This window comes from Camarhynchus parvulus, chromosome 1A, assembly GCF_901933205.1.
Source record: "Camarhynchus parvulus chromosome 1A, STF_HiC, whole genome shotgun sequence".
In the NCBI taxonomy this organism is placed as follows: domain Eukaryota; kingdom Metazoa; phylum Chordata; class Aves; order Passeriformes; family Thraupidae; genus Camarhynchus; species Camarhynchus parvulus.
In genome coordinates this window covers 25292509-25307236 of record NC_044586.1, presented here as the reverse complement: position 1 = coordinate 25307236, position 14728 = coordinate 25292509, and the positions used below count along the sequence as shown (strand labels likewise).

Sequence of the window (14728 nt, the reverse complement as noted above, 5' to 3'; positions counted from 1 at the left end):
CCTGGTGTCACCATCCATTTCTGGGGAAGGTGATTTTTTTCCTTTGTTTCTTTTTTTTTTTTTTTGTGTGTGTGTGTGTGTGTGTGTGTGTGTGTGTTAATAAACAGAGGGGATTTATAAATATGAAGTGGTGTGAGAAGGGGAAGCTTTTTAGGGGTTATTCCTGCACTCTGGGCCAAGCAACAACATTTTATACTTAATTGGGTTAAACAAACTTGTCAATTGCTTTGAGCAATTTTGAAGTTTGCACTGCTGGAAAAGGCTGTTAAATGCAACACTGAACCACAATGAAAATTCTTGTATTTTAGAGACTGTTCATTACAAATAGCATTGACATTGTCTTGGATGTTTTACTGATAAGAGAAAAAACACAAAGCAAAGCAAGCATCTGAGCAGATAATTTATCAAATCAGTGGTAGATTAGGGAACAGTTTTTTAAGCAGACTGAGAAATTTTCTTTGTGTCAAAAAAAATTACTTGAAAATAAAAAAAGTTTTGAGAGTGAGCTGGTAATAAAAATTGTTTGCAGCTTCCAAGTGAAGAGATGATGTTTAAATGTGACTCATTTAATAATTAATAAGTAACAGCAAACATTTTAATTAATTAAACAGCAAACATTTTTCAGTATTCTCCCTGGTTTCCTTTCCAAGCACCCTGTACAGTTGTTGTCTCTGTTTACCTCTTACCGAGGAACTCAAACAAATTATTTTTCCCTCTTTAAACATGCACCCAAAACATGGCCTCATTCCCTTGCACCTTCACACTCATGCCCAGATTTTCTTGCTTGGCTGTGTAGGTGCTAGTGCAGGTTGCAGAGGAACCTACAAAATGACAAACTATTTTCTAATGCGGGGATCTTCAAAACAAAAATTGTTCATATATAATGCAAGAATTCCTAAGACTGTATAGTAGAGAAAAAAAACTTTTCTTCTTGTCAAGAGAGAAGCTTCTCAAGGAGGAAAAACATTGGACAAATAAAGGCAAATAAGACATCCAGACTGCAGGAGGAGAGCAATCCAGATAAGCTGATTAGACAAATTTAGCTGAAAGCCTACACTCACTCAATTACAATTACTATAGTTAGGACAGTGAAGATACAGAGAAATAGACAACTTTTAACTGAAGCACGATGTCTTCTTTATAAATAGTAATTTTGCAGTTGCTCAAGTAATCACTCTCTATATTAGTAATAAAAACACCATAACAAGATCAAAAGACATCAGTCAGGTTTCTGCCATGCTGAAAATATATTGTCAATACTGATTCAGCCACTGCAAAGTTTATATGTAGGGAAGATTAAGATTCAAGGTGTCAAAGAGTTTCAGTAGTAAAGAAGCCTACATCCTTTTAGTTATACTTCACCCAAACAAACAAAAAATATATGGACAGTTATTTCAGCATTAGGACAATCACATCTCCTAAGAAAAGTATCTCATCTTTTAATCTTAAGACCTAATGCAGTAGGGCCTCACCATGCTCAAAGAAGGATCAGCTAGAGCTGGGGGACACTAAGTCCTCTATGGGGAGCAGGTTCCAAAAAATTATTTCTTGCATTTAAATAGAATTTCCTGTGTTTTCCAATGTATGTGCCCATTGCCTCTTTTCCTGGGCAGTACTAAGAAGACTGGATCTTTGTCCTCTGTTCCTCCCACAGGATATCTGAACACATTGGTAAGGCACTCCTCACCGGAGAGATGCTCCAGTCCCTTGATCCCTTTGTGTCCCTTCACTGGTCCCACTCCATTTCCAGCTCTGTTCTTGTTTCTGTGGCACTGGGGAGGCCAGAGCTGGGCACAGCACTCTGATTTCTCTCACCAGTGCTGCCCGGAGGGAAACAATTATTTCCCTCAGTACCATTTTGCACATTGTCCTTCTCCAGGTTAATTTGTGAAGCTCATGTATTGATTAACCCTGAATGACACTCCCACAACATTTTAAATTTTGGTAGTTCAATTCAAAAATTAGAATTTACAGTACTCAAAACAGATTTAAAGGAAGAAATGAAAACCACGTTTAATAGGCTTTTTCCAAAAACCGCTTCTACCTCTCACACAATCCTCAGTTTCAAGGCTTGTCAAGATGAGTTTGGGCAACTCTGGTTTGGCTCGGTGCTCATGCTGTATGTGACTGAAGGATTTGTTAAGGCTAGTTAGAGTCTCAGAAAACTTAAATTCCTTCAGTCTGGAGCGATCAAAAAGTGACTGACTGATCAAAGAAGTGACTCTTCTGCCACAACTGCTGAATGTTTGCCAGCCAGCAAAAAAGGGCTGTGCATTTTAATGAATGACCTCCCAAATCTTCTCTTTTCCCCATATAATGAAAGCATAAAGCATCAAAATATTCCTCCTGAAATCTTCTGAAGCTTTTGGTTTAGAGATCCTCTTCTAACAAAATTTTGTTCTCTCCATCCATCCATGGGACTGAGAGTTATTTGTGGTAGTAGTAACAGTGTTGGTAAGCTTAGGAACCTCAGTAATGAGCAGGATTCCGTGTTACCCTGCTCCACAGACCAACTCGCTTTGTATGGATTTCAGCTGAAGAAAAAGAGGAAGCAGGTAAGTGCAGAAAGATGAAGAAACATAGGGATCTACATGCAAAAATATGGAAATGTAACCCCACCTGTAACTTTTACAGAGTGCCTGGAAAGAACTGGAATGTGGTATTTGAAACTGTGTGACGTGCTGTCTATCCTCCCAGGGGTGCGCGACAGAGTAAATGTAAATTTTTTTTTGTGATGGATATTGTGAATACTGATTGAGTCAGAAATGCAAATTGAAACTACACCATCCATATAGAATAACTATGTCCTAGCCCTTCAGTGAGGCCCAGGATGTACATGTTGTCAGATGGCAGTTCCTAAGATATCCAAGGTAATTCCAGCCCTTCATTCTGAGTGGAGGGAAAGAAGATGCTGGAAGTTTTCCTGGGACAATATGCTGCAGGCCCAGCTATGCACCCAGGCTATGCAGCCTCTCTTACTCTTTAGGTATCTGAAGAGTATGGCCAAGACCTAAGCACAAAATCAGTCACTTTGGGTTACAGATTAATGCATTTCTCAGGTTACAGACTCAGCACACACTGACGAAGGGATAACTCATTGATGTTGAGTTGAAGTAATTACAAGGTCAAACAGTTTATAATTTTTATCAATTTTATATTATATAAATTAGAATTTACAGTTCTCAAAACAGATATAAAGGAATAAATGAAAACCATGTTTAATAGGCTTTTTCAAAAAATTATTTTAGGAAGAGTCTCAGTACAGGGTGCAATGTTTCTCTACAACTTGCAGATACACTACAGATGTTCTCTCAGTTTCGTTTTGTTTCATTTTGGAAAAGTATTAGAAATTACAGTAATAATCAGGAAACACCAACACTTCCAGGGCAGAAATTTATAGTTAAATGTTTATGTTTGTCAACTATGAAATTAAACTGCAGTCTCAAACAGCCTAGGACTGCTGGGATCAGTCCTAGGCCTGGTATAATTTTATTTATGAGTTGAATTAAAGTCTACAGAGCTTGTATATAAATACTGTGAGTATCAACTAGGAAAAATAATTAAAATGGTTGAGGACATTTAGTGTATTGAAAAATGCCAGATAAGAGGCACTGCCTTCATAGATATGTTAGATTCTTCATCCTGAATAAACTGTATCAGCTTTACAAATACTAGAAAATGTTGCAGAACCGCTACTGTCAGCAGGAGCTGACAAGCACCTCAGTAGATCCGGATCTTCAGATTGAAGTTCTGTGTTGATAATGAATCAAGACCAGTACGTTAGCAGAAAAGGATCACAGTGACTGCTTCCCTGAGATAGGTGAAGAAGATCTTCATTTGTAGACAGGACTGGTATACTCCTATGTGGAGTTTTAGGCCTAGTTTTTAGCTCCAAATTTCAGGTAATGAGAAGTGAACAATTGGTCAATACACAGAAGGGAGAAATAGCAAATATCAGATGTCTAAAAATTCTCCCCTCATGGAAAAGCAAGTGTCATTGAAGTACCCTGACTTAAAGAGAATGCTGAAAAACTAAAGTTTCTTCTTAAAACACTTAAAACATGATTAGAAAGGAAGTGAATTTTCCTTAACATACATTGTTGAATGTAAAGGAACTGATGTTCTTTGCAGCAAGTTAGCAGTAAGGAAATAATTTCTAATATGGAGTAGAAAATGTTACAGGGAATGACAGCAGTGTCCAAGAAGCAGAGTGACAAAGTCTCAGGAATAAAACGGGTTCTGTTGACTTGATGGTGGATAGAGTGCAACAAAAACTGCTTGTGCCTAGGTATGGGTAATTATCACAGAACTGTTGATTAAAGTGCACCTGTGTGGACAAAGGAGGAATGTTGTATGCGATGTACTTGGCATTCCATGATACTTTTGGAACCATCTCCCAGGTGTTCTTGTTTGGGTTCAGAGGGACTACAGGCAGGATCAGCAGGCTCTTAGATACTAGAAAATTGTCTGTAGCACAGGGCCAAGGGGCTGTAGTCAACAACTCAGTGTCTGCAGACAACTGGTAATGAAAACAACGCTCCAGGGCTGGTAGTATTTAGTGTTTTCTGGAACAACCTGGGTGCTGAGGCAGAATGTACACTGAGCTAGTGTGGATAGCACGAAGTGAAGAAGGGTAGACAGGGCCAAAAGTAATACTTTCAGACAAAGAGATGTTAATAAACCTGAGGTATGGGCTGACAGAAATCTTGTGCGGTTTGTTGAAGATAAGTGCCAAGTTGAGCACATGAAGGCACTTGGATGCCATTGCCTCAGCATATCCAAGTGATGGCTGGTCTGACCTAGGCAGGACATGGACTTTGTGGTGAATTCCTTAACTGCTGTATCCTCAAGGACAAGCTGCTTTGTCCAGTGTGGAAACCCAGGGCACCAGGAATATTTCTCTGTCTGCTCTGGGGTGCCCTGGCCCCCAGGGCAGCACTGACTTTGACCCTCACTCATGGAGAAAGTTTCCTAGACTTCAAGATAGACTGGAATCAACAAAAGTATGAAATGGATTACAGAGAGTAGTGTGGGTGTATCACTTGGTGAGAAATTTAGGTTGTGGGATTTTTGGTATGTTGTGGATGGAAGCAAGATGGAGGGCACAGGGTGTCATCCTGGGTTTCTTCTTCATGCTTCTTCTTCCTTCTTCTTCATGGGTTTGGGTGGCATTTTGTAATTGGGCAGGAAAGTCCTCACTGGGGGCTCTTTGGGATCAGTTATTGGGTTAAAAGGGAGAATAATCTAGGTGTCAGTTCTTCATTGGATAGTTTAGTCTTAAAAGCCCTTGTAACAAGAGATTGTTGGCCATTTTGTGCCTTCTAATGAAAAGCTGCCAAACTCACAGCAGCGAGCCTGTTTTACTGATAAGAAATAATAAACACTTGAGTCCAAACATGAGCTACTGTCTCAAGTGCCTTCAGCTCAGACCAGAGAAACCAACAACTGGTGCTGCCCCAGTCCAGAGCATGACCATGAATAAATCCCTGTAAGTGCCTGGGGTTTGAACTGGAATTTTTCTGTTTTCCAGCCAGGTATTGCTGTAACAAGAGCAGAGCACAGCAGCAGTGTCTGGAGTCCCTAACCAAAGGCAGATCACCATATTTCAGAGGTGGCTTCCTCCAGAAACACATAGACCAAGACAATATTCAATAAATTCCTACAAGGATGCTCAAATTAGGTTTGCACTTGGAAAATTATGCCCCAGAGAGACCATTTGGATAAGGCAGCACTCCAGCTGCCTTAAGTACTTGTAGCCCTGTAAGGGTTGGCAGAGTTCAGCTGAAAATGTAGTGTCCAACCCAGCTCTGCATAAGCCCAGGCAACCAGAGGAGCTACTCAGTCTCAGCCGTGCAAAAAATGTGGGGCTCACAATTCTTCCTGGATTCCTCTTTCTAGCTTAATTAAGGGACAGTGCACCATGAGATCTGAGCGGCTTCAATCAAACGCCAGTTTAGAAAGAGGAGAAAGGATTTCAGAGAAACAAAGCTCCTGAGCATCTGTGCAGGCTGGGGTTTCTGAGTAGCTGGTTTGCTGTTTACTGTGTCTCTACCAGAACGCAGGAGCAGATTTGCATGGAGTGCTGCTGAGCTCAGACCTCCACAGGCCATCCTGGAGCACTTGTTTGATAGAGCACTCTTTGGTGTTTTCCTCAGAGAAGCCCAGGAATGCTGTGGCCATGGCCAGAATTTGCTCAACATTGTTGCCCCTGCCCTTAACCCTGTCCCTTCTCTCCCATATCCTATAAAAGCTTCATGTGAAGATCTGGGCATTTCATTAACTTCCCAACACACCAATTTTTTCCTGGACCTATTCAGCCATACCAGCTGTCCCAGCTGTGCAGTGGGCCTGCAAGAGTTTAGCTCGTGCACGGAGTGATGGGGGTGAGGCCATGCAAGCCTTCCTCCCAGCAGGAACTCAGGCTACATGCCCACAAGACAATTTTGGAAGATTTTGCCTCTCCGTGGATCATCTGATCTGTAAGCCACTCTGTGTGAGTGGCAAACTGCATCCTCAAAGGTCAGCCTAAGATGCTGGACCACGACAGAAGTCTTTTCTTGAGTTATCAGTCCCTACCTATTTTCTGAATTTGGCAGCAAGAAGGAAGCTGGAAAGAGCCCAAGCCAGGGCTACAGCCCAAACTCTTATCTCTGAGCAGATGCAGTGGTTAAATAAAAAGATGAGAATGGGTCTCTCAACCTCTGACTCTCTGAATTAGCAGGGAAAGGCAGGGAAAATACTAAATTAATTATCAGTGCACCAGTCATTAAACAAAATTTGTGATATTTGCTAGTTTTGCCTAGACAGCATAAAGCATTTCTGCAGTTATGCTACTGCCAGAAGATTCCACCCAAATGGTAAATCCACACGTGCAAATATTGACTTTTGTGCCTCAGTCTCAAAATCAGAGCTTTCTGTGCTCAAAACGTTTCTTACCAAAATGGGGTGTGCTGGACTATTTCAGTAAGCACAGCTTCCTAGCATGGCTTAGGTGCTGAACTGAAGGTGTGGTGTGTGGGCACGGGGGTACAGAGAACAAAAACCACGGGGGTGGATTTAGTGGCTAAAGGCCTGCCAAAGAAGTCAGATCTTGTGCAGTTTACAGTCCTGGCTGGAGGCAGGTCCCAGCTGATCCCATCTCCATGCTGTGGGCGTTGAGTACTCTCCATCCAGGTTCTTTCAGATATTACATGAGGAGGGTTTAATGTTTAATTCCAGATTTTCCTAGTGAGTATATTTGATGTTAGATTGTGTTTTTAATTAGCAGAAGGATACTGTACTAAAATTGCAACCAAGTATAATAAAGCATTTACAACAGGCAGTTTAATCACTGTAGAAACGAAATTATCATTACTGGTCTCTGTATATTCAGTATCAATGCTGCCCCCCTGCCCAGTCCCTGGGAGGGAATAAATTGGTTAAAAGCATCTCAGGCTTGTTCCTGTCTCCAAACTTTTCTATTTGTTCCCCATCTTTCACAGGTTATACTGGGCTGATTCACGTGTACACGGCCCATCCTCCCCACCCCTCATTTTCATCTGGCTTGCTCAGGAAGAAGTTACTTTTTGCTGAGCATCTGTGGAAATCTGATGACTGTGGAAATCAAATCACTGGTGCAGCTCTTGTCTAAAGCCATGGTAACCCTTCTGTCTCCCTGATGTTGAAATAAGGGCAGTTTTCTTTTCAGTGCCTTATTCCTCCAGCTGCTGGTGGTTCTGCCCTTCTCCTTGGAGCTCTCCTCTCCTGTGGGAATATGCTGCTCCATCAAAAGTGCTCAGGTTTTCAGTGGAAGGGAAGAATTTATTTCTTTCCTCCAGGTGAGATCTGTGTTTTCAGCATGGCAGATGACAAGGGCATGAATGGAGTGCAAAGCAGGATCTGTACAGCCTGCCTCATCCACAGTGGGCTTGGGGCATTTCCATTCTGCCCTGGAGAGTAACAGAATATTTTGAAGGGAGAAAGAATCACCAGCTGCCAGTGGGTGGAAAAAAGGAATACAAAAACTTACACAATACTAACCCTAAATTCAAAAATATTAGTTTGAAAGTACAAATATATTTCCAGAATTTAATTAATATATATTCTTAAAATGTAATGTCTGGCAATATTCTTTTTTACTAATGTTGACCTAAATTCAAAGTAGAATAAAATGAATGATTTTTTAAACTTTAGCACTTTAAAAGAGTACATAGAAATCATGTTTGCCTTCCATATCTAAAAGGACAAGAGAAACCCAATATTATTTAGATATCAGATTTTCAGCTGTACCAGCTCAGGATGTTTTTACATCATGACATTTGGAATGTCCTAAGACCACTCCTGAATTTCACTGAAGGCAATTCAGAATGTCTTTAGTTTCTAGTACTGATGTAGATACACACACACACACAAACGAAAACACAAGAGAAAGAAGATAAAGATTTAAAAGCTTAATCTATAGTAAAAAGCAGAGTGATTTTTTTACTTATCAAGGAGCAGAAATTTCAGTCTATAGTTATAGTAAAGGTCATTTTGCAAAAAATTAAAACCCAAAAAATTACCCCACTGCAGTACCTCAAAATGAGCAAAATTCACAGAAGTCACAAACCAAAGTACTTTAATAATATAAAAAAGACTCTATTTCACTTTGTGGTTAATATGTGATTACAGGCAAAAAGTTACTGATATAAAATGTGAATATTTAAGAAATGGAAGATGAAGATCAAAATAAAGAAACCAATAAAATTCAATATTATTATGAAAAAATATTAAAAGCCGTTAAGAGATCTCCAATCATTAAAAAGCATGAAGGAACGTTTATAGCACTTTGAATTAAAATTAACCAAAAGTATTAATAAACGACATAACGAAAATAACGAGAATTTGAAGAAATTCACACCAAATTTGCCAGTGAAACAAAATATAATACGCGCACATATGCAAATGGTTTATACAAATCTGGGAGGGGGAAGCTTTCGAACTTTATGAACACGCAGATCGCCGGAATTTGTTTTCTGGAGGAGGTTTGTGGCTTGTTTTACTCGCCGGACTTTACGGCGCCCTAGATGGTAACAGCGAGCGATGCTCCAGCGTCCGTGACGCAACGGGGAAAATGGCGGGAACCCCAACCCCCTTCTTCTGCAGTCCTCAACCAGGTCGGACCAAACCCCATAAAAACCGCGGCGCGGGCGGCACTGCTTTCCGGCTGAGTTGGTAGTGCCAGTAGTGAGCGTGCAACCATGTCTGGCCGGGGCAAGGGCGGCAAGGGGCTCGGCAAGGGCGGCGCCAAGCGCCACCGCAAGGTGCTGCGCGACAACATCCAGGGCATCACCAAGCCGGCCATCCGCCGCCTGGCTCGGCGCGGCGGCGTCAAGCGCATCTCGGGGCTCATCTACGAGGAGACGCGCGGCGTGCTCAAGGTCTTCCTGGAGAACGTCATCCGCGACGCCGTCACCTACACGGAGCACGCCAAGAGGAAGACGGTCACGGCCATGGACGTGGTCTACGCCCTCAAGCGCCAGGGTCGCACTCTCTACGGCTTCGGCGGTTAAAGCCTCGCATTCCTGCTGGACCACCGTGACAAAAACTCAAAGGCTCTTTTAAGAGCCGCACACTTCAACAGAAAAAGAGCTGTGTTGCTTTAAAAACCGTGTATTAACTTTTCACTCATTAATATGTTTCAGTTAGCTATGTCACTGCTAATAGACAGAAAGCTGTCTTAGTTATTTAAATATCCTATATGTAGGACAATCTGTTTGCTGTCTAAGATACCTAAAACAAGTAGCAAAGCAATCTAAAGGCGTAGCCCCCTGTTTCGTGCTGGCGGCTGAAAGGTATCAAAGAATCTCCCTGTGGGCATCTGATCTGAGAGAGGATTTTCCGCCTCATTGTGTAGACAGTAGAAGTGGATACCTATTTATACTTAAATAAAGTTTGTGTCGATTGTAATGCAACATTAGAGGTATCACCTCCCTAAGTTCCCTCTCAATGTTGAAGAAAGGCCCCCTTTATCCCCTGAATGTGACGTGTAGGAAATTGTCCATTATTTGCGCTTTTGCTGTATTTAAGGTTAGGAATACACTTCCTTTTAATTCGGGGTGCCAGAGGTGTTCTCTGTAGCTGGTGTCAGTACCTGCTTTTCACCTGAAATCCCTTCTGCGGTCGGGGTCCAACGACAGCTCACCCGAGCAGGGAAATATTGCACATATATGCAGTGAGGGAAAAGGAAAATCACCTTGCACCTCATTGTGCTTCAGCAGCAAACTCAGGATGTTATGCATGCTAAAAGATTGAGTCATTTGAAAGCACTCTCCCCTTAGATTAGAAAACTTACATTTGCAATTCATTTTGATCCCAAAATATTTACCCTGCCAGATGAAAGTTACACAAGTTGGAACCCAACCTCTCCCACCAAAACTCCCTCACAATACACAACCCCACGCACCCCATAGTAACGTAAATCCAAGCCCCAAAATACCGTTACGATTCCTATTTAGGGAAAAAAAAAAAAAAAAAGAAAAACCCCACGAATGTTCTATGCATTCAGCTGACCATAATTTGCGATTTCACATTTCCCGTTTGAACATCTCTCGGTAAAGGGCTCATTTTTGAGGGGGACTGTAAAAACTGTGGTAAGAAACAGAAACAGGAGCGGCGGGGGCGAGACCGAGGTGGGGGTGGGGGTTGGGGTGGGGGGGTTTGAGCGCGGGCAACCGTTGGTGAAGGCGCGCGCGCTCGCGGCGGGCTTTTCGAAATTGAAAGCAGCCAATCGGAGCGGCGCATTGCTGGCAGCCAATCAGGGAGCGGTGCAGGCTATAAGAGCGGCCGCGGCAGCGCTGAGTGCTCATGTAATTTCTTTTCTCTCTTTCGGCTCCGGCAGCTCCCGTTGTGTCCCGGTAGCGATGGCGCGCACGAAGCAGACGGCGCGGAAGTCGACGGGCGGCAAGGCGCCCCGCAAGCAGCTGGCCACCAAGGCTGCCCGCAAGAGCGCGCCGGCCACGGGCGGCGTCAAGAAGCCGCACCGCTACCGGCCCGGCACGGTGGCGCTGCGCGAGATCCGCCGCTACCAGAAGTCCACGGAGCTGCTGATCCGCAAGCTGCCCTTCCAGCGCCTCGTGCGCGAGATCGCGCAGGACTTCAAGACCGACCTGCGCTTCCAGAGCTCGGCCGTCATGGCGCTGCAGGAGGCCAGCGAGGCCTACCTGGTGGGGCTCTTCGAGGACACCAACCTGTGCGCCATCCACGCCAAGCGCGTCACCATCATGCCCAAGGACATCCAGCTGGCCCGCCGCATCCGCGGAGAGCGCGCCTGAGCTCCCTGCCCCGGGTGCGCTCGATGTGGTCCTGAATTATTCCTCCCACACCCTAAAGGCTCTTTTAAGAGCCACTACGTTGCACAAGAGAGTTGAAACACTGCTTTCCTTATATTTTCTTAAAAGACAGCGATTCCGAAGTTCTTTAAGATTGCAATTCCAACGTAAGCATACCAGTAATTTCAAGTACTTCGGCTGCTTTCCTGTTTTAGGCAGCGTTGCATACTGTTTTAGTGAGATGCTTCCTAATGCCGATTCAATTGCACAGAGTAAGTAAATTACACAAAAGAAATGAGTGTTCAAATACAGCAGCAGGAAAGTATATTAGGTAAGACAGCTGCCACCTATTTTTCCCTGCCTCTTTTCCTTCCCTCCACCCCCAACTTGATGCTTTCTGTGAAACAGTCTATTTGCATTAGTCCAGGTTTACTTTAAAGCGTAGTGGAAGGTATACCCTGAGTTAGCATTGGAAGAAAAACATCAACTTTCAAACAGCTTTTTATTAAGTATTATATTCTATCATTGCTTTTACTGTGATGCACTCTTGAAATTTTAACTGGATATCTCAGCTCTCCCTCTTATCACGCAACTAAAACAGGAGTGCTAAGATTATAAACTCAATGATAGGAATAAAAATTGAGAAATTCCATAATTATGTCCAATTGCTTTTTTTTTTATTTTGGTGGGGGGAGGGGGTGCTGGGTGGGTAGGTGGGTTGGTTTATGTGTGTTAAGACTGAGGAGAGGCTGGAGAAAAGATGGCCAATGAGTACCTGGAAAGGCAAAGAGAACCCAGTGGTTGGTTCTGACAAGCTTCCTCTCTTCTACTTTCCCAATACTTGGAGACCACTGGCACAGAAGTAGTTTTGTGGCTCCTATTTGGGACCACATCAGCTGAGGAAAAAAAAGCAGCTGTCAAGACTTGGCAGATTCAGCCAAGGGGACACCTGTGGGACATAGGTTTATGCAGTCCTGGGAGTTAAAGTGGTTTGTATTTGATGACAAGAAAACTGAGTCAGTAGAGGAACATGCACCAAAGGCCAACACTTAGCAGAATTCAGTTGATTCCATAAAACTTTGTAGCCAGGAAATTACAGGTGGCCTTTAGTTCAATTTCTGGTTGTGCCGAGTCTTAGAGACTGTCACTGTTTTAGTATTTTAGAGAGATCAAGTTTTCTACAAATTCACAAATACAACACTGAGATTTCTATTGATTTTGCTTCTTTGCTATCACATCTTTTCCTCTGTCCTTGACAATGGACTCCAGCCCATCCAAAGCTCTTCTGTAAATGTTACCAGCCAAACAGTTCTGAAATTAAAATTCAAGTATTTGAGTATGGCATGCGGGGAACCCTGTAAGAGGAGTCCTATGGTATTTTTCTGAAACAATACCCACGAGGTAAACACGGTATATACAAGAAATACTCATAGCATAGTGATGTAGGCATGAAAATAAATATAAATGCATCTATGTAAATGTTATATACCTCTATAAACACGTTCATATTCTCTTTTTCCTTTCATAAATTTCAGATCCATCCATCTCTTTCTGACTCCCCTCTGCCTCAGCACCATCTGACACCATGTTTTCCTGCAGTTCCAACGTTATGTGGTGTATTAAATAATAGAAACTGTTTCACAGCTGGGACTGGATGATCAGAGTCTCTTTTTGTTGAAATGGTTTTATTATTGTCTTTTATTCTTTTGTTTGTACACCACCTCTCTCAGAGTGAGGTGAGAATTTACACATGGCAGCGCTCCTGCTGGAAGAGTACAGAGTCTGTGCCTAAGTGTAACTTAAAAGAAATTATATTATTATAATATTAAAATTACCAATCTATCTGCCTGCTCTCTAAGACTTCAGTAGCCTCCATCCTGATACTACTTGTTGCTACACACTTGCAATTTATAACTGACTCAAATTTCACCACTAGGCCCAAATTCGAGGTTAGTAAAGGTTAAAAGGACTAAAGCCTTAGAAGTGGTACAATTGTAAATAAAGAGGCAGGGGTCACTGCTGCCTGCTTATAGTGCACACCCAGGCTCTATAAAGATCATTCCCTGAGCATGCCCTCTGGAAACTGCTTTCAAAAGTGAATGAGGAAATTATTCATTGTGACTGGGAAGTTGTTAATATCTTCTCTGTGATCTCCAGTAAAATTGCTAAAAAGGACTGGGTAGGACCTCACAGCACTAACATGGCGCTGCTTGTTAGAAATAATACAGAGTTTATTTATTTTTCCCAGTTAGTGTTAATATGCTCTGTTACAACTGAAGCAGAAGGAAGAAAGAAAGACTGAGATTTTAATTCTGTTTACTCTTTTCTCAGACTTTTAAAAGAACATGGAACTTTCATGGCCTGCTGAAACATTTCCTTCTCTCCCCAGGTTGTTAGTTACAATTTTCTCATAACATCATGCCGTTTAATCAAGATATGGGGAAATCTTCATCATGCTTCACTATACAACTCTCCTTCCATTCCTTGCTCCATTCTACTCCTTCCTTCCTTGCTCCAAAACCAGGCCACGACAATCAATACATTACATTACACAGTCAGGGGTCTTTATGTGGGAGGAAGAAAGACAAAGAGAGAAAATAAAAAAAGAGATAAAAGGCAGAACCCCCCCAAACAAATCTTTATCCTATCAGATTGACGAACTCAGCAAATCTTTCTGCTTTCTTTTCCCAGCCACCCAAGCACTCTCTGGTAGACAGAGTCTGTAGCACAGCATCCCCAAGCAGGCAAACAGGGCCCAGAAGCCTCTAAAGAGGGCAGGTGGCCACTCTGGCTTCTAACAGCAGCCTTCAAGTGCTCCCCAGTCCTCAGGACTGCGGCATCCCAAGTGCCAGATGTGATTTTTTTGCAGATGGAGAGAAGAAAGGGAGATTATTCCAAAAATACCTGGAGAAACATCAGCTACTTATGAATCTGAGGTTTAATTTTTAACTACTTCTTTTGATTCTAAGACTCTTGTTAGACTGACTTTGCCTCACAGTTAGAATTTGAGCAAAGGTGGGTCCTTAAAAGGCTGAAAACTGCAGGTGTGTATATCTGTTCTTCCAGAAGCTCATGAAGAATGCTGAAGAACTGGCTGCAGAAATGACAACTCAGCACACATCATAGACGGTGATCACTACTGGAGAAATGAAAGTTAAAAACGAAATACATTTACTCTCATTGGGGCAAGAATATATCAATTTTCACTCCATGCTTTTTATAATCCTTATTGAAAAAATCGCCTTCACACAAAAACCCCCAAACAAACTAAACCCTACAACCTTCTCCCTCCCCCAATTTTGTATTATTATGGTAACAAATCTGGAAATGTTTGCTAAGTTATTCCTGTCTACAGTACTTTTCGATCACTTTCTCGGCCTTTTCAGTTACTTTTCTGTGCTGCAAGAAGCCTCCTGCACCCTGTGCCATCAGCATGGTGG

The 14728-nt window shown here is 42.4% G+C and overlaps 2 protein-coding genes across 2 annotated transcripts; both read left to right on the top strand.

Annotated features, from left to right (window-relative positions):
- The first annotated feature begins 9186 nt into the window (after positions 1-9186).
- On the top strand, positions 9187-9613 carry LOC115909939 (histone H4). Its single transcript, XM_030959688.1, has one exon. The coding sequence runs from the start codon at positions 9219-9221 to the stop codon at positions 9528-9530; it is 312 nt and encodes a 103-aa protein (XP_030815548.1). The 5' UTR covers positions 9187-9218; the 3' UTR covers positions 9531-9613.
- A 1220-nt stretch (positions 9614-10833) lies between these two features.
- Positions 10834-11366, top strand: LOC115909919 (histone H3). The gene has a single exon (XM_030959667.1). The coding sequence runs from the start codon at positions 10881-10883 to the stop codon at positions 11289-11291; it is 411 nt and encodes a 136-aa protein (XP_030815527.1). The 5' UTR covers positions 10834-10880; the 3' UTR covers positions 11292-11366.
- Positions 11367-14728: the final 3362 nt, after the last annotated feature.